The sequence below is a fragment of the Amblyomma maculatum genome, unplaced genomic scaffold, assembly GCF_055883805.1.
Source record: "Amblyomma maculatum isolate TAMU_Amacu unplaced genomic scaffold, ASM5588380v1 scaffold_13, whole genome shotgun sequence".
Lineage (NCBI taxonomy): Eukaryota > Metazoa > Arthropoda > Arachnida > Ixodida > Ixodidae > Amblyomma > Amblyomma maculatum.
Window position 1 is genome coordinate 30945301 of NW_028146738.1, and position 27944 is coordinate 30973244.

General features: G+C 43.1%; 1 protein-coding gene across 1 annotated transcript in view; it reads right to left on the minus strand.

The window, feature by feature from the left end:
* LOC146172501 (DNA (cytosine-5)-methyltransferase 3A-like) overlaps window positions 1-27944 on the minus strand; it is a 292512-nt gene that overhangs the window by 88269 nt on the left and 176299 nt on the right. The window contains exons 11-13 of the mRNA XM_084585778.1: window positions 18485-18686; window positions 16263-16408; window positions 10717-10807 (exon numbers count right to left, since the gene is read on the minus strand). Coding sequence (XP_084441904.1) covers window positions 10717-10807; window positions 16263-16408; window positions 18485-18686 — 439 coding nt within the window. The remainder of the gene's footprint in view (window positions 1-10716; window positions 10808-16262; window positions 16409-18484; window positions 18687-27944) is intronic.

Genomic DNA, 27944 nt, shown 5'->3' on the forward strand with positions numbered 1-27944 from the left:
TTTTTGTTCAGCAGTTGTGGAAGAACATTGTTCCCGAGGAACTCTGTGAGATGATCCGATGTGGCACACCAACCACGGTAGACATGTTCCATGCACTGTCAGCAGTAGAGGGCAAGAAGATAGCAAGTGTATTTTTGGGAAGCCAGTAATGTCTGACTCCAACTTCTTCTTGGACTGCAACGAAAATACAGTAAAACCTCATTATTTCAAAGTCCTTGGGACTGCGAAAAATTTTTTAATTACCCAGGGATTCGAATTATCAAAAATGAGTGAAAAATGAGTATAACTGGATAAAGGACGAGACAAAGTGTCAGCAGCCATGTGTTTACGGCTAGTGATATAAAACATGGCTGTCAAACTCCGGAAGGTGGAGGGCATATTGTACATAGCCGGACAGGTCTTTAAGAGAGGACAGCCAACATAGCATGGTGGTCTGTGATGACATCAAACTGGCAACCAAACAGATAGGGCAGGATTTTTGTTAGTGCCCATACAATGGCCAGACACTCCTTTTCCATAACAGAGTAGTTGCATTCACTTTTGGAGAGGACATGACTTGTGTACACAACAATGTATTCATGAAAGCCATCTTCTCGTTGAACCAAGACAGCTCTGAAGCCAATGCCACTCGCATCAGTATGGACCACAGTGGTGCTGTAGGGTAGTAGTGACGAAGGATTGGTGGTGAAGTCAAAAGATAGTGCGAGGCCGTGAACACATCATCTTGGTTGACCACAGTTAAGTCACTGTTTCCCCTGAGTAGCTTTGTTAGAGGTGCAATTATAGAAACAGCATTGCGTACAAAGTGCTGAAAATATGAGCACAGACATATGAAACTTCTAATTTGCTTAAGCAAGACTGGTTTAGAAAACTACCACAGCATGCAGCATGGCCAGATCAGGGCAAACAGTTAGTTAACCAGTTGCTTAAGCAACACTGGTTTAAGAAATTCTTCCATAGCACGCAGCTTGGCTGGATCAAAGCAAACAGCTTCCGTAAAGATGATGTGCCCCAAAATGATGAACTCCTGGGCACTGAAGTGCCACTTCTTGAGATTCAATTGTAGGGTGGCATCAGAGAGGCAAACCAAAACTTGCCACAAGCACTAAGTGCACGGCAAAGTCAGTGGAGAAGACAACAGTGTCATCAAAGTAGCCGAAGCAGATTTGCCACTCGAACTGCTGCAGGTTGTTATCCCTCAGCCACTAAAATGTAGCGGGCAGATTGCACAGACCAAAGTGCATCATGTTAAATTCATAGAGGCAATCTGGCCTAACAAATGAGGTTTTCTCTCTGTAGCTGGAACATAAGTCAAGAGATGAAAAGTAGGCAGCACCTTAGAAGCAATCAAGAACATCGTCTATATGTGGAAGGGGGTAATTGTCCTTGTGGGTAATTTTGTTGAGGCCCTAAGAATCAATACAAAAGCAAATACAGTGAAAGCTCGTTAATTCAAACCTTGATATTCGAATTTTCGGATAATTCGAACTACACTACTTGATCCAGCCAAGCTCTATAGAGATCTGTGTATAAAAAAGTCATTAATTTGAATGCAAGTCGGTTCTGCTACGAATAATTCGAACTATGCGCCAACGCGTCTGGGCAGCTTGGCGCACATCATGCGGCAAAAAAAAAAGTGAAGAAACACACTTCCGCAATCGGTAGAGGTAATTAGAGGCTGTGCACATCCAAAACAGGGACAGAAGATGGAACCAGGTAAAACCATGGAAGAGTGGGTAAAACTTAAATGGCGCCATAACCGGCGTGGCGGCCAGCGGCATTGAAGGGAGGGGACGGCGGCCGCAGCAAGGTCAGTGCATGGCTGTGCGGCAGCGGCTGTCTGCTCTTTCTTACCCGCAACCTTCGTAGCTCGCAACTAAATACTCATTAATTCTAACCCTGTTAATTTGGAAATAGAGATAAGTACTGTCGGTGCAGTCACAGACAACGCCCATAAAAGGCTATGCTCTCGGAAGGGCACTATGGATTAAACTTTTTTTTTTTTTGCGATAGCCATCCATCTTTCCACCCATCAGTTGTAAACAGAAGCACGCGAGTCAGCCGCGATCATAACGCCGGCTTTTAGCACTCGGCTTTTAGCACTGTTCGTTCTGATGATTGGAGTGCCAGTAGACGGCGCCGCCTGCCCCAGTCGCTCATAGCATGATAAAGCGAACGTACTGAAAAGGAGGCTTGCACAACCAGCCAAGCGCTGGCACTTTGCCAAGTTCGCTTTCCTCCCCCTGCCAGAGCTAGAGTCAAAAGATAAACACGTCATTATCGCTGCGCAGCATCTTGGCGCACTGCCAAGAAATGTGTTGTGCACTGTGACAGCGCGAAACGGAGGGACGCGCTAGCGATGTACGCCTTTATTTTTTTTTTTCAGATTCATAGGCACAAATCGGCGCTTGGCGAGTTCATTATGCGAGCGAGTTTGTTACATGACAAAATACGGTACATTTACCGTAATAGAAATGGTTTTGGTCAGTTTTTTCGAGGCCATTCAATAATTCAAATACAGACGACTCTCGTTAATAGGAAGTTCACGGGGACCGCAAAAAACTTCGAATTAAACGAACTTTCGATTAACCATAAAACACAAAAAGAGCATCTTTATTACTAATGAAATCGAGATTTTCTCTTAAGAAAAATAGTCGGTCTTCTTGCTTTGCTCCTTCTGGCCGAATCGCGCTGCTGAAAGCAAGTTCAACAGGCTGTAGACGTGGCGGAACGCTTCTGCTGCGTTACCTTCAGCAGCAAAAAAGCACTCCACGAGAGCAAGGCCCGCAGCTACATCGGCAGCCTTTGGTTGCGGCTCGTCTTCAACGTCGTCGTCGTCGCTGTCCTGGGTCGATTCTTGGGGCCGAATAATCTCTACAATCTTGCAATCCATCAGCACAACGCATGTTGCGACCGCCTTGTCTACGGTGATGTACTCTTTAAAGTTGAAGTTCCCAAGAGCATCACCAAAATCAGCAAGCTCGCATGCTGACGCTTCCTCCAAAGAATTTGCAGAGGCATCCCCCAAAGCTCCCACAAAACCGCAAGCCCCGAAGCAGTTTGGGATCGTGTCCTGCTTTACACGATCCCATGCTTGCGCTAAAATATGCATGGCACTGAGCAGGCTCACCTCGTATTTTGTGGAGTTGTCCATACACAAAACCACGTGCTCGAGGAGGTGCCGCCTGTACAGGACCTTAACATTCTTTATGATGCCTTGGTCCATTGGCTGCAAAACAGATATGTTTGCAGGTAAAAAGGCAAGGCGTATAGCACTCAAGGCTGGCACATTCACGTGAGCATTGCAGTGGTCCACAAGAAACAACACCTTGCGGTTCGAGGCAGCAAACTTGCACTCCAATTTGGTTATGCACCACTTGAAGATTTCGGCCGTCATCCACGCTTTCTTGTTTGACTCATAGTCCCCAGGCAGCGTCTTTATGCCTTTAAAGCACCTCGGCTTGGCGGATTTCCCGATAACGAGTAGGCGGCATCGTTCCGTGCCAGTCATGTTTGCCGCGATTAGCACTGACACCCTTTCCTTGCTGCAATTGCCCCAGCACAGTCGTCATCCTTGAACGTCAGGGTCTTCTCTGGTAACAGCCGATAGAAGAGTGCAGTCTCATCTGCGTTGAAGATGTCTTCCGGCTTGTATTCGCTTCGGTATTCCCACAGCTTTCCGTCCTTCCAAGCTGTGCACATTTCCTGGTTAACGGACGCTTTTTCACCACACACGCTTTTAAAAACCAGGTCATGGCGATCTTTAAAGCGCATCAGCCATCCATCAGACGAAACGAAGTCACCGATCCCCGACATTTCTGCAAGCGTTCAGGCTTTCCTTGCAACAATATCTCTGCTGAGCGGAAGTTTGTTGCTCCGGGCCTCCCTAATCCAAACCAGCAGAGCCTTCTCCAACTCTGGGTAAGCACCTGTGCGCATTCACTTCCGAGACATCTTGAACTTGTCGTTCTCAAATGCATCCATTATTGTGCGCTTGTTCTTGATGAAGTTGGAGAGCGTGTTCGCTTTGGTACAGTACTTCCGCGCAATGTCTTTTTTGGAGGCACCTCCCTTGTCCACTTCATTCAAAACCTCGACTTTCGTTGCCAGGTCGAGAATGCAATAAGAGCCACGGTTTTCCATGGCTATCAACAGCACGACTACAATTCCGAAGCATAGAATCACCTGCGGCACAAACTAGCCAACACTCTACTTGCATAATGCAACAAGGGCGCTCGACCAACACACGCCTCGACAAAGTCGACATTCGCTGCAAGCCTAATCTCGCATAATCTCGCCACTGTCAGTATTCAGCTCTGCGCGCACCTATGGCACCCACTTAGCCTCCGCGATCAGCTCCGGCAACGCTCCAGCAGCGCGAGGCAGCTGCTTGGCCTCCTGCCAGAGCCAATCTTGGAGGCTGCGGCAGCCGTAGCGTTGAATAATCGCGCCGCTCCAAAAAGGGCAGCACTGCGGACGGCTGCGGTGTCGATGACACCAACGCGGAGCATGGAGCTGTTGTGGAACTTAAAAATTGCACATTCTACCAAAAAATGACGGTCGAATCGAGGATCTCGACTGAAAATTAACTTCCAATTAAACAATAATATTGGCTGAGGACTTCGAATTGTCGAGCAATTTCTTCCATAGGATTACATGCAAAACTGACGGGACCAGCACTTCACTTCTAATTAACCGAAAATTCCAAATAAGCGGCTTTGAATTATTGAGTGGACTGTATCGGATAATTCGAACTTTTTTCTCGGTCCCATGAAATTCGAATTAACGAGCTTTTACTGTAAAACATCTTTATTAACACCACTGGTGAACACCAGGGGCTTTGTAATGAACTGATGACACCATAACGTAGCATGTCTTCTATTTGTTCATTGATTACTCGAAGCCCTGCTACTGACACAAGATAGGGCTGCTGTCAAAAAGGCAAGTGAGAACTAGTCTCAATGTGATGCGCGACTGTGGAAGTGTAGCCGAGAGGCGTATGGGTGCTATCGAAAGTTGAGTGAAACATCTATAAAAGGGCCACAGGCTGTGTCCAGTAGGTGCATCCAGTAAGTGGATGGTTTGGTTTGGTTTGTGAGGCTTAATGTCCCAAAGCAACTCAGGCTATGAGAGACGCCGTAGTGGAGGACTCCAAAAATTTCAACCAAGGAAGAGCATTATCATTGATGGTTCTGAAGAAGTATTCTGGCAACGGATCAGGCATGGGATCGAAATGCAAAGCATCGATGTAGTTACTGCAGTAGATCTCAGAGCTGTCCAAATCAGAGAGAAGGTAGGCTGGTTGAATGGAACTGGAGGTTGACTACATAGCATAAAAGGCAGGTGCAAAGACAAATTGTAGATGAGTAGCTGTGTGAAGCCACCATGAACACAGAGAACAGCAGACCGCAGCGGCAGATGCTTGCAATGGATAAAGGAGCAGACAGCATCAATAAAACGGTGACGGTCGACCAGGCAGGACAAGAAAGGGGCACAAGGACAGAAGCCTCTAGTGCTACGTTGACGTCTTTAGTGATGGTGAGCTTTTGAGGACACAAGAATGAATATTCGTGTGTCCTCTCTCCTATCTATCGTACCCATCACCACTGACTACACCCTTATCAGCCCATTGCAGAGTCAGCACTTCATCACTGATTGCAGATAACAGGATGCTGCTGCATTGCCACATCACTGGTGTCTCTTATCTCTTCCTTTAATCACTTTTAGGCCAGTGTGATGCTCGAACCTAAATTTTACATTTTATGCTGTGGTCTTAATGATGAACGTCGCTAAAACAAATAGGCCTAACAATGTGACCTTTTAAAAATGATGCTAGGCAGCAAGCAGTCGATGCCGGCAGCCAACCAAATGTAGTCATTTGGGTCACATGCTTTCGGAACCCAATAACAGCATGTTTTACACAATTTTGTCCTTTCATTTTCCATTTCGGGCAATCTCTCATGGATGCCAAACATAATATGGGAACTGGTTAAATCACGAACTTTTGAATGAGACCAAATTGAGCTGGTGGAATGCGTATTTCTCGATCTGAGCCCAATCAAAACTCAGTGCGATTTGACCTCAATTTAAAGGGCCAAGCATTCAGGTTGCAACTTTGAAATGCCATAACGTGTGAAACAGGTGGTATTTTTTGACCAAATTTGCAGGTAGTTGTGGAAACGGCTCAGAGCTGCAAAATTGAAGAAATCCAAAATTCAATTTTGTAGAATTTTTGGCTGCAAAGTGCCATGTCCCTCCTTAATGTTAATAAATATAGCATTTACAGCATACTGCTAGGCGGGTTTGCCATAAAGTGTAAGTGCATGGCATAGGAAAGCTGACTGATCGCATTGAGTGAAGAGTGGAGCAAGTTTGCTGAGCTCACTATTAGGCAAATGGTTTTTGTGACCAATGTCAGAAAACTTGAGTGAATAGCTGTACCAATGACTAGAACCAAGTATGAAGATGGCCAATTTTATGAAAGCGAAAAAAGTAAACTGCAGTTTCTTTTATGTAACTGTGTTCATAAGTTAGTACTGTAATAATTTTTGACAATCCCAATAAATTTAGTATGTGACAGCAGTTTTACATATTCTAACAGTACCTTCTGCAATAAATCTTTACTAAGTTTAAGACCAACCTACAAGTCAGTCGGTGCGAAGCCACCGCAACTGCACATAGGCACTATTATTTCGGGGAAAGAGATTTAAGGTAATAATTTTTTTACTATTGCATAAATATTAAATTGTAATTGTCTGATGCAATCAAAATTATAAGTTATTTGCAAAACAGGTGCTGTATGTAAAACAGTCCAAGAGATATGGATTTCCTTGTGGTCATGTGACTATCAAGGTCTATTTATCCCCAAAAGCAAACACGGTGGAATAAAAACAGCAGTGAGATAGTTAAGCAAATATAAAAAATATGGCTATTTTACTCTGCTAGACAGAAATAATGAGTTTTTTCGAGACAGCAGTAGTGCAGAAATTACAAATGATTGTAATAGGTTGACAGTAGTGCAGTCATCAGCAAAAGTATACATCATGTAGCCAGTAGTGGACCTTGGGAAAACTTCATCTAAATGTCATCTAGTGACAGCAACAGGGACAATGGCGCATGTATGTCGATGAAGTGGAGCACCGTCACAATTTTCTTGATCCCAGATAGCTGCTGCCAGATAGCGTTGAAATGCAATTTTTCTGAGCACTGTCACAAACTGCATGTTGTATACCACTTTTGTTCCCGATTGTATATTTATCTAGTGTTACCTTGCAATATTCTAAGCAGAAAGAGGAATAAGTGATTTCTTGATTTCTGAGTGGCTGCATATATTGTACCGATGGCAGTGACCTGTTAGCTCTCCTTGACAAGGTGCGTAACTAAGTCATTGCTGTTTTTAAGAAGCAGCATGGCAAAGGGTATCAAGATGCAAATACCAATGGAGGGTATTTGCATCTACAGATACAGAGCAGCAAGGAACGCTCAATACAGAGTTATTGCCTTCATGTAATTTGGGATGGCAGTATGCCCATATTTCTTTTGTAAAAGTCAGACATTAAATAGAAAAGCTGCCTAATTGTGAAACAGCAGACACCAGGTCATGCACACATACTGCTGGCTAGCCTATGACACAAGAACACATCCACACACTTCAGTAGGGTTTGCTGCAGCACCGCAAAGTGACACCTCTGGTTGATCTTGTGGCCGATAGCATCAGACAGGCACTTCAGGTCTTGCCGAGTGGTTAGGCCATGTCTGGGTAGGATTGCATGGCAGTGTAAGTGATCATCAAAACAGCACTCCTCAAACCTGAACTATGTATTGTGCAGTTAACCATGCACCTCTGACGGGCACACAATGGAAAGTGTTACAACACACAGATGACCTCATTTCCAATAATAGGTCTGCTAGTTGGTTCCAGTTTCACTTTTGTGAGCTTCTCACCATCTGCACCAGCCCATGGCAACAGTGGTCACTTGCTTGTGGTGTATCAGCCAGGTAGCCGATCACAGTTGTGTGGCATTTTGGATGGAAGTAAGTTTTATTGCACTTCCATCATGGTTCTTCTGCTTAAAAAATGCGTGCACGGCAAGAGTCATAGGGTTACTAAACACTGCAGTGTGGCATTGAGGGGTCCAGTAAACAGTGCCATCAACATGCAGCTCCGCATAACCTACCAGGCCAGCGGACTCACTCTCCTGCTGAATTGAATGCATGTGCTCCATCTGCATGTGAAACTTGTGTGCATGAGCTTTCTTGGCTGTGTAACGAGGCCGTTGTGAAAGATTCACTTCGTACATGATCCTGTGGTTTAGGGAAGTGGTACTATGCAGGTATCAACTCATCCAAATTTTTTTCTTGAGGTAATGTTGCACAGTACATGAGATGAAAATTAAATGGCTATACTAAACAAATCTGCAGCATGGATCTGTTTTGCTTTTTTGCGTCTTCATACCATACTTGCTCAGCTTGCTGTGCTTGCTTCCATGTTTATGTCCTGGTTGCATTCGTCAGTTATTTTTTGCTTTTCTGTTTCAGTGGTGCTTTATTCACTTCGGCTCCAGGCTACTGACCCAAATGCCCCCAATTCACTCTTGGCGCTTTTTGATGTGGACAAAATGTGAAAACACATTTTGTGATGCTGCTACATGTGAATGAACACAGTTGATAGAAATTGGGGAATGACATTCCTACCCTTTGTCCACATCAAGAGAGCAGTGCTAAGTTGGACATCTGCTGGCCTGAGAAAATTAGATGAGACCACCCGAGTTCATGCCGTATGAACCACTCAGAATGCGGCATTACAATTTGATGGTATCAGCAAAATATTCCAATTATTCTTGGGAGGAAGGTTTGGGCCAGATTGGCTAAATACTTTGACCACTTGTGGGTTTGCACTGCATGAACTACCCAGGACTCTGCAACATGGTGCTGTGTCAATGAGTGTGAGTAAACAGTGTGATCATTTTTGTTTTTTTGAAGTTGCTTGTGCTAGCTAATTGACCAATGACTGGGCACAGTAGCATCTCTCAAACCACATGCAATAGTACCGGCATATTTGTGACTTTAAAGGGCACCTCATCTCCTCAGCATCCCTGTGCAATGGGTAAATTTCGTGGGCAGTGCAATGGGACCGATCTTGAACAACCATACTTATAGCAGGCCTGTCGTCACTATATCCGAGTCGGCATCATGCTGGAAGAGAATAGAATGCACTGAGGAGGTCTCTGTTGGGGAGTTTGTTAAACAGGCATACATGAATAAGCTCAAGTGATTACTGATTAGGTGTTAAAAAAAAAGTAAACTGACCCAGGGTCAAGTCTATGGGGGTCCCTTTTTAGAAGGCAGAGAGTTCCGAGCTGCTTAATTGCAGCCATGTGTGCATGACAGAACTTTACAAATGATATGGTGTCTGCCATTTTTGACTTTGAAATTGTATGCACTACTGGTTTGCAGGGGTCGAGCAAGTGCAAAATGTATAGTGACAGACCACAAGCTTGTTCTATCTTGTTGCCACAGGTAATGTATCGCTCCAATTGCTTCCCAGTTACAGGAGTCATTACCTACTGCGCAGATATTCCACTTACATATACAATTTGTGCCACCTGCCTAGATTTTCAGAGCATGACACACAAGCCAGTAGGTGAATGCATCGTCTGATGAAAGCAAGGTGCAAGGCAAGCAAACAAGACAAGCAAGGTGCATCCCTGTTTTTAGCCAGTTGCAATGCTGCTTCAAGCATCACAAAACTGCCCATCAATGAACATAAAACACAGTGCTGCCACTGTCTGTCTGCTCGCGCCTACCACGGTTGAGGAGATAGCACAATGGGTGCAAGAAGCACATGGAGAGATAAGCTTGTGCAGCCCATGTTGTATGACTAATCAAGTCACTGCGGCTGCATTGCACAAGGTGAGCACTGCAAATTTCACTGCTAAGGAAGAAGCACATGCTGCAATCAAGCAGTCAAACTTGATATTGGGTTCCCATTATCAGAGCATCATGTACTGAAGCCTCACAAGCGACAGACGGATTTTGCTGAGGCACTGCCACTACCACGTCGCATCATGAAGGATGCCAGGTATGTGCTTATCATTTTCACGCACTTCTGCTTTGGTGCCCCCGACAGTATGCATACAATGCAGGATTGATTTCAACACAAAAATTACTCAATAGTACACTGTTATCTAATAAGCAGGCGACCACTTTCCAATTCTCTGGCAAATGCCATATTTACTCACATAATGAACCCACTTTTTTCAATAAAAATTGACATCAGTTTGGCAGAATTACACAAGAAACAAGGCTTTCTTTTTTTACAAGTTGTTTATCCTTCCACCTATCAGTCAGTCAACAAAAGCATGTAGTAAGCGTCGATCATGTAGCTGACTTTTAGCCTCTTTCACTTCAAAAGACATTTGCTGCCATTACACTTCCTAATTATTTTGTGGCAGTGGATGGCACCCACCCCAGCCATGGGATGATAAAGCAAATACAGAAAAGCCAGGCATGGAGAACATAAAAATTGAGGAAGCCACCACCGGCACTCCTCACAAGGCCATTAGCACTTTGCCAAGTTCGCTCCTCCCACCACTAGAGCTAAGGTCAAACGTTAAATAAATGCGCAGTTATGGTGCAGAATCTCATTACCCCAAGAGTACTATGTCATGCTGGGCTGGTGAACAAGAAAAAGCAGGAATATTTCTATGCACTCACCGTAGAGGCCCTTCCTATCCGGATTGACAAGAGAAATGTCATTGCATGGAGAACCCCCAATCAGCAGGTCTATTGGGCACAACTCCTGAATCTGCACAGCAAAGAATTGTGGATAAACACGAGATCGAATCCCAGTACATGCATAACATGTCTTTAGTTAACTGCAAGTTTTTCCCAGAAAGACTAAAATATTGCAGGCACCAAGTGGAATGGTGCACACAAAGCTAAGGAAAAATTCAGACAGTGCAGCTCATGTGCAGAACCAACAGTCCGCAGATTCAAGGCTACTGTACTTGCATGAAATGTAATACAATTGAACCCTGCAATAACAAATATTCTGGGAACCATATCCGCAGGATTTTGTTATCACAAATTGAACTTAGTGCAAGCCTGACCCTGCAAATACAGCTGCTCACCAAGATTAAAGGGGCCGAAAAAATGTCCAGAAAATCAGGCAGTCCAAAAACCACATTCACAATATAAAAATCACTTTATTTATGAAGGAGGTTTAAAATCTAGTCAGTTGTTTATCAGTCAATATTCTCATTCTCAGAACCTTCTCTATCACAGTGGCGATACAGAGGAAAACTATGCAAAAGTCAGAGGGGCACTATGTTCAAACAGAAACAGGCAAGGGACACAAGCAAACCAGAACCTTGTTGCTCCTATGTGACACTATGTCAGTGCCTTTTCTTTTTTCTGCCACGTAAAAAAAAGTGGTGGTTTGGTTGTCTTTGTGGTAGGAGTAGAAGTCGTGCTGCATGCATTGGTTTCAAACAAAAAAATGACACTGTCTCACAAGCTTTCTCAGAGGTCTTATTTAGTAGCGATACCCAGGGTAGTGTAAAATGAATAGCAGTGTCTGTTGTCAGTTAGCAGCGGGCACTTTTCGAGGCGCTAGACAGGCACACAATATTTTTTTCACCATGCTTGTGTATTGCTGTCCAGAATTAGACTCATGCCACCATGAAGACCTGCACCACTGGCTCTTTCATTTGCAAGTATGGGCAAGCCATAACGTACTGGCCAGCCCTTTGTGGGGCGGAGATCCATCGCTGCTGCTCGATGGAACATTGAAGCAGGGGCCCATGATGCAGGCTACCCGATTTTGGGGGGTAATGGGTTCATTGACTCATCACAGCTAGGATAGTGCCTGCTATCAAGAGTATAGCAGGTTTGCAGGATGCCTACAATGCAGGTTCGAGATTGCAGAAAAACAAAATTGGCAATTTTTTTCTAGCTTTTGACCTACACTTGAGAGAAAAGTCTGGTAATCAAACGAGAAAAGTTTGAAACATCTGAAAATTTTGTTGGTGTTATTGACTCTATGGAGTGCGTGACATTGCTATGGCTGAGTCTAAATAATCAGTCAGTCCTTGTAAATCGGGCATTCAAAAAATCAGTTGACTGTAGGAACCTTTGAAAAACTAATTGTTCTCATCTTCTCTTCTACTCTGGAGCAGCTTCAAAATACTACTTTCAGAGCAGAGTGGCCTTGAATGGCTGCATCATCACTGTGGCTGCCAAGGAATGATTGGATGGTGCCAAGTACATAGAGCACATCTCACAGGCTTACTTTCTTTTTCTCAGACAGCAGTGCCTGTTTCTGTCCTTATCATCCCTCTCTTCAGTCATGTAGAACATATTTTGGACATCATTTGTACCTCCTTGTGTGCAATAAATGTTCATTAACAGAGAAATCGTCATCTAAATCTGGCATCGTCTCCTCAACACCATGCAGCAGCTCCTGCCAGGTAGTAAACAGTTCAACCTCCTCTACTGCCAGCTCCACCTCTGGAGAGGCACCCATTGTGGCCTCCTGAGCAGTGAAGCCCATGTGTTGAAACTTCTCTTGAAGCATCAAAAGCTTTCCTTTCAGTTCAGATGAAGCACCTTTTAAAACAATGTGCATGCGGCCTGGCCAACCCAAACCAATTTTTTTAGATGCCGTCAGTTTTTAAACTCGCTCTGGAGAAGTGGACCCATTGCATCATTGTTCGAGGGGTGATGCTCTTGTCACTTTGAGACATATGCAATCACTGTGGGCATTGAGCACTGGTTAGTGAGCTTGCTTTCAGTGTGCAGTTGTCTACATCCTGGACTTATCTGAGCGAAAAATACAAACTAAATACATTAAAAATGTATATGTATTTTGCATGTATCAGCAACTTTATGCTATGGATGTTAAGGGGAAATTCCGAACCAATATCTGTTATACAGCTTAACCCCTTTATAAGAGAGACAGATGTAACAGACAATCGGGTATAAGATACTTCATCCACCCAAACGATTGGCCACCCTATGACTTTCATTATTTGTACCTCTTTTTCAACACACATTGAATGTAGAAGGCAATTGGATATAGAGGACAAATTAGCCTTAAAGTTTTATACTAAATCTTGCTTGTAAAAGACGTCTTAATGTTAGATCTGGCACCATCCATTGCCAGGTTCAATAGCAGCCACTATGAAAGCAAAAGAAGAGAGACACACCTGGGCCATCATTAATAATTATAACGTTAGCAAACAAAGAGCAGGTCAATCACTTATGAAGGTACTAAAAGAATCCTCTCCAGTGGGAATGCAATGCCGAGAAGCTCTTCAGGCTTGCCATGAACAGTGCAAGTATGACTGCATATGTGAGCATATTGGGAGTGCATGTTGAGATCTCCAATTAGCGGAGCTTCCTATCACAAAATTACTGTAGGTGTTGTGTCTGAAGGAAATAGAAAAAACTGTGTATTAAGTGGCATTTCAGTATGAGCAACAAATCTATCTGACAAATGCAAACTGCTTAGCTGGTGCTGCTGATATAAACAAGTCATTGTGTCTGGAAAGTGACATAGCCAAGCCAAGACCAAAACAAATTATGTAGAAACAGGTGGTTCTTCTTTGCCGAGGACAAATAAACTGTTCTGCAGTTCAACCAGTTTCAACTTCACTCAGAAATGCCTCACTTACTTTCCATTTATTTTTCGTCTGAGTAGCGACATTCACAAACTTTTTACAGCCGTTGTTACACTTTGTTATACAAACATAAATTTCTGAGGGTTATTTCTGTCGGTGATGTTTTATAATTTTGCCTGCTTCTAGCCCCTTGGTGATAAGCTGGTTACTTTTACTATTTCATGGCACTTTACTGACTTGAATTCTTGTAGTGCTACAGTGCTACCAGACATAATTTCATTGTGAATTGCAAGTTGTGGTGTCATGTCCCATTGCGATCCCACTTTGCAATCACTGCAAACATAGTTTGCTGTTATATACAGCTTTGGCACAATGGCCATGAGGCTCTTCCCTGGTTTTCAAGCTGGGAGAGACAGTAATGAACAGTGTCAGTGCAGCCAGAAGTGAATCAAGATTTACAACTATTTCAGTAGTAAATAAATGTAAGAAAGTTACAAGATGTGGCTAGTGTGGTGGTCTGCCAAGAAAATACAATATGTAAATGAAAGCTATAATAACTCTTTTGTGATATGATGCACCCTTCTTTTTTGACATATTTTAGCCGTAGAATGCTTGCACCAAAATAAGGTCTGGTTAGGAAATGTAAACATGGTATCTTGCTTATAAGGGACCTCTCACAACAAAACTGCTCCCCAGTGCATGCCCTAAGGAGTTCAACTGCATTATGTGTGCTGTTTTTTGTTTAGCTCTCATTTCTGCTTGTCGCTTTGGAACATTAAACATTATAAACCAAACCATCTTGATGCCTTTCTTCACAGCTGCCTCGGCTGACTGGATACACATAGGAGTAAACTAGTTTGATGCATGGTATGTCTCAGACCTCATGTGTAAAAGTAATTTTCTGGGCAAGTAATTTATAGAGGTAGAGACAAAAATTAAAAGGCTCTGAGAGTATACATACATTTCCATCCAAGAAAGTATACATAGTATACATGAGAGTATACATACATTTCCATGCCACTGGGGTACGAACCCAGGTCCTCTGCACAAAGGGTTGTTGGTACTATGCACATTAGAGGGGCGCCTAGTGAATGCATTGTGGTATGTATGACTTACTAACATGTGTACTGATGTTGCAGCAAAAATAATTTTAAAATTAAAATGTATTAAGCAAGAAAATCTTTGCAACACGGTACTAAAGGCACTTCGAGTCTACTCTAAGGCAAAGCTTGGACGTCCCCTAATTTTTTATATTCATTTCCACTACTACTCTTCATCCTTCCCACTCAGTGACATTGAAACATCACAGTCCTCCTTGATTTTAGACTTTAACTGTCATATTAAACAGTAATGAACTAAATAAATTTTAAATAAACAATATTTCAGATGATGCAGACCTTGTGTCAGACATGAAATGCTGACGCCATTTACTATCCGCATCAGTCGTAATTTGTTCTAGACTAAAAAGAACTGTAATAATATACTATAACAATAAGATAAATGTTAGCAAAAAGGGTAAAGAGATGTTGCAAGCCCATAAATATAAACACTAAAAAACTTTCGCGCAGCAGTATTTCAAAATGCGTGCAACACAGCACAAGGAACTTTCCACACCAAATGAGCAGTAATAATAGGGTGATTTTCAGCAGTGATGAAAAACATGAAAAAAAATAATGTGGATGCTCTATGCACCATTTATTTACCTCCCTGACATGCCCAGCTTAAAACAGAAACCCTAGAGAAGAAACTAATTTGGAATTCAAATTCAGAGAAAGCACCACCGATGCGGTGAAGATATTAAAAATAAAACAAGCTTGGTTCAAAATTAAACTTTATAAACATGACAACACAATGCCATCAAGGGTGCTCATATGCCAATCATGATTTAGGTCTCCTAATGGCAGGGGCAATGTAACGGATGTATTTCACACACTACTAACACCATGCTATTAGGGCTGTGGAGAGAAAAATAAGTAATCTTAGCAAAATTACATCATTATATTTTGTAAAACATGGTTGTAGTTAATGTCGAGGTTAAGGCTCCTTCACCTATGGCTGATATTCCAAGTTCACATTGTTTTCAGAAGTGCTGTTTTCACCATCACCTCGAGTCACCCAAGGTGAAAACATCAAAACTGGATGTCAGTCCCCTTTTCTGCTTCTGGTATTTTACCCATCAAGTGAGGGCAAAAGTGGTAAAAATAACACTAGTGAAAACAACGCAAACTTAGAATATAGGCCTTGGGCTATTTCTTCCATGATACAATAGGCCAGGTTTGATGTCCTTGACCAACAGGGGTCTATACCTGCACCAGCATGACAGTGGAGGGCTCCAAACCATTATAGAACACCGAGAATTTGTTAATGCACACTAATGTTGTGCAATACACTGAGATAATGTTGGCTCTGTTGACATGCAGCCACCATGGCTAGAATGCAACCCAATGAACTTAGCGTAAGCAGCCAAATGTCCAAGCGACTAAGCCAGCACAGTGAGCTTAACTTTCATATTCACATCACTCCAGTTAATGGATTGGTAACAGTACTAATGGACTATCAAGGATCTAATGTGAGCACCTCTCCTGTGATCATGTCCAGCATATCCAACTAAAAGCAGGGAAATGCCAACAAATCACTAACCTTAGAGGCATCCAGTTTCTTTACACAACCCAGGTAGGTGATGCTGGAACGATGCTGAGTGATGCCGACATGGATGGCATCCCTGTCCACCTCACTAGCAAAGTATGCCTCCACAGAAATGCCCAATTGGTCGAGCACAAACTTGCCTGCACAGTGGCCAAAAACTGCCCATTTTAACATTGATCTTATACATTTCATCAGCTTCCAGACACACACAACTCAATTGGCAAAGCTGCCACTATGGGATCGAAATTTGAGAGCCAAGCTTCTTGTGAACATATGCACTACATTTGTTATAAACTCCAATGTGAACTGCAATACATGCTGTGGTTTAAAAAATTTGTCACTTTGAGCAGAAAATAAATCACTCCGATTTGAATAACACGAAATAAATCACTCACACTTTTAACTCTGTCCCTCTTATGCTTGTGTAAAACCATTGCATGTGAAAGTTGACTGCCGAAAATTGTAACCATTACGAAAGCAAACAACCAACAGCCAATGATCAACACGCAAGCTAAGGAAACAGTTGACATCCTCATGCCTTGAACCAGTGTAAGAATTTCTTCAAGTGAAAGAACACATCAAACCAGCCACACAGCGACCAGAGGAGAAAATTGGTACCCGCTTCCCTCTCCTGCCACCAGGGTGCAGCACTGCTAAGGAGGCTTCACTCTTGATGTGCTATTCGCATCCTCGTGCTTTGTGCTTGCCTTTTACAGTTGTATATCACTTTGTCCTACTCTTGTCTGATAGCCCAATTATCACAAAGGAATTATGACTTCTTGAAGAGAAGTGAAATGAAAAAACGATGCTTAGTGTCCCTGTGACATTCCAGCAAAAGATCGGCTCGAAGAAATTGCCTTTTCCAGCCCTGCAGAAAGCTGATCGTTTGGATGCAATGTGTCCCGAGAGTCCAAGTAAAGGTTTTTTTGCAAGACATTTTGAGCAATTACATCGCAAAAGCTTGAAGCACTCCTTATAAAGGACATGTACTGGTTAGAACCACCAACAATAGCTCTGGCAAAAGACATTCTCATAATAAAATGACACGTTTTCCTATGTAGGTGTCAAAGAAGGTCAGAAAAATAATTTGGAGGACACTGAAGTGATATGAAACGAGTGTTACTGGCTCTCGTCTGGATCTCACCTTGCAGATTTTTCTTTGCATACATTCATTCTGATGCTCACTTAATCACTAGTCCCTTAATTCGTGCCTGTATTCTCCTACTCAACAGTTTATGTCCAGAAGATGCAGGCAAATTTCTGACCAGTGGCGTATGCTAGTTGTGTGACATTTTAGGATGATGTTTAGAACTAGAAACAGGTCACAGTCTTGTGTTTTCATTTTGCTTAGTCTGTGAAAAATACTCCAAGCCTGAAAGTCTCCATTAGCTCTGGACATATGACAGGAACTGTATACTTCCAGAGCTTGTTGTAAAGGATATATTTTGCTCCTTGGTGATGCAGTTGAATTCGCTAATAGGAATGCCGTAAACATGTGGTGCTTTGTGCTGTTCCACGCAGGAAAGCCCAGTGCTGCACAAAGATGTGCACTGGCTATCCCGTGCTTTCACCGAGCAAATTTTAAAAACAGCACTATGACCGATAGTTTGCTTCACGTGACTGCACAAGAAGCAGTATGACTTTATGTTCAGTCCTATGGGACCCAGACCGGTGGCCAGCAAAAATGATGTTATAACCAGTCTTGCAATATAAACGGTTACATTGTAAGTGGCCTCCACTGTAGGGATAGTTTATATAAACATTCAGACATATTTCTGTAGCAAACATGTCTGGACAGCCAGAAAGTTACCCTGTATCCAATGTGTCCACAATTTTATTGTTACATGATTTATTTTTGTAAAGGGGTACAATTATATAAATCTTAGAATGGTAATCATTATAATTTACACTCATTATGTGTTATATAACATTACATTTTTTGCGGTTATACGTGCAATACACTAAATACAAAGCAGTCAGACATTGGGAACATTAGGTTGCTACCAGTTGTGACTGCACATGATTCAAAATGTTTTCTTCCTTTCCGTGAAGACACTTCACTGTTAGGCTCAAAGTGATAAATACATGCTAAATAAGCCATTACTATGTTGAAGCCAAATACATTGCCATATTTAAACACAAAGTAGTAAAAAAATATTCTGGTTTATAACCAGTAACACATAACAAAATGAAACTGGCAGACTGTTGGAACCAACCTGTGGCAATGCCATCAAAGAGGGACAAGACACGCACACCCCGGCGCTGGTTAGGGGGCACTGGTTTTGGAAGTGGCAAGGTGCTCTGGTGTTCTGGCTGAAAAAATTGCAGTACCCTTGCGTTCCAGTCATCCCGAGGTAGAAGAAGGCCTGCTGAGCGCCCACAGCAGAGATTACACCGCCACGGCGAGCATTTAGCCACCTGCACCACAACAGCAACAGGCAGTGGAAGCCCCTATCCACCTGGCAGTGGCAAGCCCCACCTAGAATCTAGACACCACTGGGGCCATGTTAATTTAGGAAAAAGTCACAATCACTTATTACCCCACTGATCAAATCAAGAGACTAAGAAAGCTGTCCTCATCCAGAGAAGCCCTACAGACATTCATGCATACTAACTTGTCCCGATACAGTTGAACCTCAATAAAACAAACCTTAAATGTAACAGAATTCACTGCTGAAGGCCTGCTGAGCGCCCACAGCAGAGATTACACCGCCACGGTGAGCATTTAGCCACCTGCACCATAACAGCAACAGGCAGTGGAAGCGCCTATCCACCTGGCAGTGGCAAGCCCCACCTAGAATCTAGACACCACTGGGGCCATGTTAATTTAGGAAAAAGTCACAATCACTTATTACCACACTGACCAAATCAAGACACTAAGAAAACTGTCCTCATCCAGAGAAGCCCTACAGACATTCATGCATACTAACTTGTCCCGATACAGTTGAACCTCAATAAAACAAACCTTAAATGTAACAGAATTCACTAAGTAACATTTTTTTCTTTCCCAACCTCTGCCCCATTGAAAATTCTGTATCTTTTCATGATTTATCAAAGTAATTTTATGCTGCATTTCTGACTGAATGAAGTCGTGCATTGCATGTATCAGCAGCCACCTTGATGATCTGATGAGGAGTGAAACTTCAGCCAAGACATACATTTTATTTTATCGGCAGTCTGGAATCTGCAAGTGAAACAAAATGACAATGACAGGTGCGTATCGCCTCGCTCTGTTGTGTACATACAAAACCCATGTCGAAGTTTTAGGACACATCATGTCATGAAGGCACTGGCCAGTCAAAATGACAAAGCATACATTCACTCGTGTAATGAACCCACTATTTTCAAGAAAAATTCATGCAAGTTTGTGGGGAGGGATCAATACATGAAAAAATTGATTCTTTTTTTTGCCTACAATGGTCGTTCACCCTTCCAGCCATCACTTATCAAAGAAGTCATGCGGTCGGCCACAGTCATGAGAGCTCTTAGCATGTGCAGCTCGACGTCCAACACTCAGCATAAAAGTGACAAAAACAAAAACAGACAAAAACCAACAAAAAAACAGCAACGCTTTGGAGATAGCCAAGGCACTAGGGTCTTTGAGATAAAAAACGTATTTCTTTCTGCATCAACAATACGGATGCTGTGCTAATACAATTATCTCTTTGCATACCTATGTGATAAGCTTCAAGAACTTCGTGCTCTACCTTACCCTTGCCCCTACCAAGAAACGTGACATTTGAAAACAGCAGATAACAACCGCAATCCCTACAATGGCGAGACAAAGTAGCTCCGCTGGTGTGTGACAAAGAGTTGTGATGCTCTCACAGCCTATCATTAATACACCAGCCAGTTTGGCCGATATAAACGTTTTCACATGTTAGAGGGATCTTATAAATAACACGTGTGGCACAAGGAACATAACACTCATAATGTCACGTCGAGCACACAGGGGCCTTAGATCTGCCATGAGCAACACGAGAACAAAGACTTGATAGCTTGCAAGGAGCAGAGAAGACAACCTTAACGCCCTGCCTCGCAGCAACCTTTTTGATATTATGGGAAATCCCATGCACATACGGCATCATCTCAAGTTTCCTCCATTCGGCTTCAGTAAGCTTGGGCACTTTTTCATGGCCCCTCTTAACTCTTTGTAGCAACGATTCTGCTACAGCATTCAGAAGTGCATTTTGGGATCCTGCGGCCAGCAGCCGGCCAACCTGGTAGTCAAAGCTACTCTTTATTTGGTGGAGGCAACTTTTCTCCAGAGCACTGCGAAAGCAATTCGTAACAATGCCTCTCTACGATTTTAGAGTGAGCGAACGAGTACGGTAACAACGCTTCCTTGCTTCCTGGTAAAAAACACCAGCAGATGTGCCCATCATCAAGAAAAGTTAGTTGAAGTTCTAGAAATCTGATCGTTTGGTCATTGGGTAGTTCGTACGTAAAACAAAGGGCGTTAGTGCAAGCCTTAAAGGCCATCAAGACGTCGCCAACAACCTCATGAAAAGAGTCATTTGGTGAAAGTTTTAAAATTATCAAAAAATCATAACATATCCAAAAATTTTGCACATGCATTTGTCGAGAGCCTTGTAGTAAGTTGTCAAACTTTGCTAAAAAGATGTGGCACAGTACAGGAGCTACACACAAATTCCCTTTTTCTGGATAAACAGAGTGCCCTTAAAAACTACTATGGTGGATGAAAGGTAGACTGTCAGCAGTTCCAAAACCATGTCAACAGAGACACCACATGCATTTTGGAAGGGATCACGCCATTCTGTTCAATCAGTTCACGCACAGCAACCAAAAGTTCGTCATGAGGGATGCTATAAAACAGGTCTTCGATATCAATAAAGAAGCCGCAGTTGGCTCCAGGTAAGCCGTTGCTGAGTACCTGAACCACTTTAGCCGCGTTCAGAACGTTGAAAGGATCCTGCACTGCGAAAGACTGGAGATGTCGCTGTAAATATTTGAGGTGATTCCATATGTGCATGGAATTTCCCATATCAAAAAGGTTGCTGCGAGGCAAGGCGTTAAGGTTGTCTTCTCTGCTCCTTGCAAGCTATCAAGTCTTTGTTCTCGAGTTGCTCATGGCAGATCTAATGCCCCTGTGTGCTCGACATGACATGATGATTGTAATATTCCTTGTGCTACACGTGTTATTTATAAGATCCCTCTAACATGTGAAAAAGTTTACATCGGCCAAACTGGCTGGTGTATTAATGATAGGCTGCGAGAGCATCACAACCTTTTGTCACACACCAGTGGAGCTAATTTATCTTGCCATTGTAGGGATTGCGGTTGTTATCCGCTGTTTTCAAATGTCACGTTTCTTGGTAGGGGCAAGGGTAAGGTAGAGTGCGAAGTTCTTGAAGCCTATCACATAAGTATGCAAGGAGATAATTGTATTAGCATAGCATCCACATCGTTGATGCAGAAAGAAATGTTTTTATCTCAAAGACCCTAGTGCCTTGGCTATCTCCGAAGCGTTGCTGTTTTTTTTTGTCTGTTTTTTGTTTTTGTCACTTTTATGCTGTGTGTTGGACGTCGAGCTGTGCATGCCTTGCAAGGTCTCTTGGGAAATATTATTTCAATAAAGCACAGTTGTCAGTTACAGCTTCCGTGTGTACATCGTTTTTGTCGTCGTCCCTTGGCTGGTTATTATTCGCTAAGACTATGCACCAACTGACCCAGATTTCAACCCTCCTTTTAGCATCATTCACTTCAAAGGGTGTTTGCTGCTATCCTACATTCCAATAATTTTGTTGTAGCAGATGGTGCCTACCCCAATCACTGCAGGATAAAGCAAGCATACTGAAAGCCAGGCTTGTGCAACTGGATGAACCAAGCAAGCCACCACAGGCACACCTCTCAAGGCCACTGGACCTCTGCCATCGAGCTGTACATGGGCTCGGGCTGGCCCAAAAGTCCATACACAGCTGGGTCAGGCTGGCAGTCACCCTGATCCCGAATGCATGCAACTTTTGTGAAAGTGCGAATATGGGCATGATGCAATAGGAGAGTAGAATGCACAGCATTTTGCTGTGTTCTGCCCATGTGAGAGCTTTTGAGTTTTTTCCCAGTGTAGACCTGCCTTTCCTCCATGCCTAGTTGCCATGAATAGATATTTGGTAGCCATCAGTGGCCGAACAGAGGGGCTGCTTTTAGGCCATCGAGTTTAGAATTTTGCATCTCCACTTTGATAAAATCAGTGCAGATGTTCAGGTATCCATTTGAGATTCGTGCCATGCTGTTGTCAATCACGCATCTGTTGTGGCCTCGACATGGCTTCAGTTGAAGTGGCACACAGCTCAAAGCATCTATTGTGCATGAGTGTCCTCTTGCATCCGGGCTAACGTAATGCAGCAGTGGCACCTTGCCAGTCTCATGAAGAGCTCACGTGAAATGCACACAGTGAGCCACATGAGCTTACTGAGTGCTTCATGACAGAATAAACCTCTTTTTTAGATTTCAAGCTAGCACACATTCAGCTTGATTTCCTTTCTAAGAATGTTTAAGTCATTCCACCCACAAGTTACTGAAACTTCAGTGCAACCAGAATCATTATTCAGGAATCCTGCAAATGCCTATACTTCATTTCAGAAGATGTTTGCAGCACTCCAAAAAGCAGAGACACCCCAGTCCAATCAGGTTCACACACTATAATAGGCAATTGTGCTCCTACAGGCAGGCCTCTAACCCCCTAAATTGGGGGGGGTAACAGTAGGAGCACAATTCTTTATTATAGTGTGGAGGAGGCAAGGAGCACTTAGGAGCAGAATTGCAAGGGCTCCTCTGCCTTTCGCAGTGCTGCAGATATCTTTTGAGATGAAGTATACAGCCTTCACCAATGCATAACTCTGTTTTTGGACAATAAGTAACAATGGTTATTCTACTTACGTGCTGTGCCCCCGAATATACTACAAATTTGTAGTCTTAAATGTGAGAACTCAGATTGTCAAGATCTTAGCTAAACTTAAAATCCTGAAACCATTTCCCTCTGTACTATCCCTTTCCATGTCGGACCAGGCCAGGACCAGGCCTTAAGTGTGGGCACCAGACCAGCTCAGGTTGGGCTCAGGCCTATTCAGTGTCGGGCTGGGTCAGGCACCGTCTGTAGCATGAGGACCGGGCCAGACTCGAACTCAGAATCTTGCCTCATGCACAACTCTACTTTGCCAATCTGCCAAGTTTGCCCCCCTTCATCCCACCACTAGAGCCAACACCAAGCGACATAGAATGATGCTCTCGCTGCACTGCATCTCAGCATGCTGCCAATACGCTGGAGTGCAATGGCACGAAACAGAGGAATGCACTAACAAGAATCATTTTTTCAAGTTCTCAGTGGCAAAAGTGGGAGGCTTGTTCTTATGCAAGTAAAACGGTATTTGTATCTGAGGCATCAGCAAAAGATTGCCATGTCCAAGGTGGCCGCGCTGAAATGGGCGATGCCCACATACGTCACTGTTAAAGTCCCTAGGTCAACCGGGATTCGTTTCCGTTTGCAAAAGTTGTATGATGATACCAGTGGCAACATCTGGCAGCTTTGAGCGCTAGGTACTGTACTCACTCTTCGCACACATGAAGAAAAATTATCTGTTCAGGTCCATTTGCTACAAAAGAACATCCGGTGCCCTTGTTAGAGCACATTGCTAAAATTGATTTTCTGAATTCATAATTTGCTAATGGCCATCTACTAGCTGTGTTCCACAAACCTGTTACTCTATTTGAGCAGCCAAAACATTCAAACCTCAACATAACGCCATTCTCGATTTAATGAAATTTTGGATGCAAGTAGGACTTTGTTACCTCTGTGCTCTTGCACAAAAATGCCTAAAGTGGCATGCAACACAAAATAAGTGAAAAAAAAACATGCATGACACGAATGGAGTTCAGGCACAAAAACGAGCTCTTTTGGATTTTGCTCAGAGATAGAATAACCCGCACGGCCAAATAATATCCGTCGGACGTCCGGTTAAAGTCCGCACGTCCGAAGCCGGAGCGGGACGTCCGCCGGAAGAATGAAACACATCCAAAAACGGATCATCCGAATTGGGTTGTCCGTAGGATTTACGAGAGATAACCTTTCTCGGATCAACATTCAAACTATTTCAGAAAAATAAGCTCTCGATACAGACCTCAACAGAACCCATGCTCATCAGTTCATGTGGGCACTCATCGGTGGAATGGGCTACCAAGGGAATTCCAACCTGAGCGCACTCATTATAACATCAATGTACCAGTAAAAAAGCAATAGTCCCTGCCAGTCATTGCAATTTATATCAAGTTATCAATGGTCACGTTTTTTCACAAAAAGCTATTCATTTAAGAAGCTGTCAGGGCAGTTCTGCGGTGTTCAGCAGTGCACTGGCCTTTTTGCAGCGCTCCTTGGACACGCTCACAGTTCTCTGATACTAATTACTACATTTATGATGTCACTAACCTCAAAGAAACGTCCTCAGTTCATGAACTTCAATCACAAATGCATTGAGCCTGTGCTTCGAATGCACTATTGAATATATTATCGACGTTTTATCCGCCATGTTTGTTTACATATCGCAGATGGCTTTGGCTTGTCTTGACTCAAAGTGTACAAATAATAGTAATAAACTGCTGTTAAAATTGTTTTAATACAAAATGCTGCATATTATTTATTGTGACACATTAAAATTTTAATTGGAAGTTTTATGTTGGCATAATTGCGTAACATGCCACTTATGAGTTACTGGCGGCTCGGCCAAGGTCTCGGCTAAGCCAGCCTGAGCCTACGCTGGCCATAGCCGCTAGCCACTCAGTACGAGTGGCTGTGTTCTCACCGTAGCTTCGCTCGTCGGCGTGTGATTCACAATCCGGTGCATCAAGCCGTGTTGTGGTAAGTAAACATCTTTTAATGCACCCATCAGGGTTATTTAAGTGCTCTGCAATCTGTCTAATAATTAAGAGTGCAAATTTGGTTTTGGGAGTGGTTCATTTGGTACGAGTGTTGAAACGGTCAACACGGATCGCAAAATGCTTGTCGGTTAAACCGCTAGCTTATTCACACTGAAATTCGGCACACATATAGCATACAACCGTCTGTCATTTTTAATACCAGTTTAGATTATGTACTTGCCTGATTCAACCGCAAATCATTCGAAATCCTTCTGCAGCATCGTTACCGCAGCGACCCATAAGTAGCCAAGCCTCGTTATCTGGGTCGCCGACTGCCGATGCTGCAGACACGTTTCAGCTTGATTCTAATCATATCAGGCAAGTAAATTGCAGAAACTGGTATTAAAAACGATACAGTTATGTACTATCTGGCAAATAACAGTCGAATAAGTGAGTGGATAAACCGATAGAAAGATGCGGGGATTCGCGTTTAGCGTTACAAGTTGCAACAGTTAGAACGCAGCTCTGGTTAAAATTGCATACATTCCTACTGTGTGCTCCCAGAGGCACTGCTTTTATCTTTTTAGATACCTAGTAGGAGTAATCTCATCCCATGATTATCATTCGGTGTGCAAATGTTTGCGCGACCAAACAATTTCAATTTCTCATTGTGGTATTTTGAACTGCATTTTTTTCTAGCTGACGTGAGGAGCTTATACTCGGACTCAAGGGGCACCTCTGAGGCTGTCGCGCAATTGTGGCCGAGGTATTCATCGGAACGGTCAGCTCAGCCTGCAAGAGCACATCTAAGCACGTTCTTTATGTACGTACATATCGTGAAATAACTTTCATTTCACTTATGACTAGTTCTTTCAATAAAAACAATGGCCTGCCATCGTTTATAAGCAAATGAATGTAAAAACCACACGGATTTGCTAGGTATGCATGCTACTATGAAACGTCCGAGAATAGTCCGTATGTCTGTGCTCAGACATCCGCTAAATTAACTGTACATGTTCTGTGGTCTTGTATCAGATGGTCCGTAGGACATCCAAGAGATGACTTCGGGACAAAAACCGCATGACCGACAGAGGTCCGAACGTCCGAAGGGGATGTACCGACGGTCGTCCGTCGGATGCCAAATGCCGTGTGGGAAGTAACTTTTTTGCACTTTTGCCATCTGTTTTCCATTTTGTCTGCAACATAACCACTTATTCTTCCGTTTGTTTTAAAATTCCCTTTTTGTGTCCTGCTTGCATCATAGTGTAGCCATGTTTTTTGCAACTTTTTACTAAATGCCCAAATCTCATCCCAGCTTAGATCTGTGCAAAATTGTTCAGGAAGTTCTAATGAGTCCCAATCTAAACATTTTAAATATACACATAAGCAGTGACAGCAAACATGAAATGACACTAGGAATGTGCACCATGTCTGCATGCCGCTGCCGAGTGCCGTCACCATGCGTCCACAGCTGATACGAAGTGATCAGCACAGCTCTGCCACCGTTTTTTCTCAGCACCGTTCACGCCATTTTAGTTTCTTTTTAATGTCAAACCATTTCTAGCTCCAATGGACACAATTTAGTCCCAACAGCAATTTATTGCTATGGTTCCCAAAGATCAGCTATCAAGCTGCCGTGAGATGTAGCACAGCTCAGTAACCTTAGGCATGCAGCCAAGAGCGATACAGCAGGATCAGATGGCATGATGTTTGGACTAAGCCACAGCAATGACCCTTAAACAAAGCACACTGAAAGGCCCCCTTTAGTAGAGACTGAAGGCAAAGCCAACAAAGCTCCTCCAGCTACTGTAGTGCACTGGCTGTGTATTGCTGCCAACAAATGTGCCACCACCTGCAAGAGATGCCAGTGGTGCTATTTGGCCCCTGGTAGTGATGATGGCAATTACACTGGTGCTGTAAATTCCTCGCTGCTAGATTCGTAAACACCATTCTTACATGGACAGAAGCCACTTGTCAGGAGTTAGGGCAGTGATTGCACAATTGGGAAGTTCGGTCAAAATGTGAGAAGTCCTCCAAGTATATCGGAAGGATTGGCAGTTATATGTTATGACGTAGCATTGAAGTCACCAATCTGAGAAATCCGGCAACATGGTATTGCAAGCGAAAAATCCCGATCATGGCTTGCATAATTAACAGAAGAAAACCCATTTATAGTAGACTAAGACCAGTAAAACCTTTACTATATCGGGTCATTACTACATCAGTAGCTGGTGATATACTGGCATCACTCCGAGGATGCTGCCTGGTAATTATCTGGTAATCTACTGAACATATACTGCGGGTTCCATAAGAAGCACCAAGAAACAACCCCTTCCCAACATTTTTATGTAAGAATTGTTATCTGAAATTATCATTTATTGCTCCCACATTTTGAAGTCTGTTACATCTTGTGAAAGTATGCTATTCGCAAGAATATAGAATAGCTACATATGAGAGTTTCATTCCACGTGAAAAATGTGTTTGTAAGTACAATATCATCTTCCACTGCTTCATGTCACTGGCAGGCAATAAATAGCTAAGGATATCTCCAAATTCCACACGCCGAGCAGAAGCACCAGTGCAGTGTTGTAACTGCCAACATTTGCCCCCTTCCTGTAGTTCCCTATTTATTCCTGCCCTGTTAATGTCTTTCCTTTGTGAGCAGCCTTCTTATCCCTGTGCATACCACTTGTCATTGCCTTAATTTTATGGGTAATCTAATATCAAAAATGTTCAATGCAAATAGAATACAAATGAGAAAAACATGCCTTCAAAAATAAAAAATCTGATTAGTGATAAAGCACA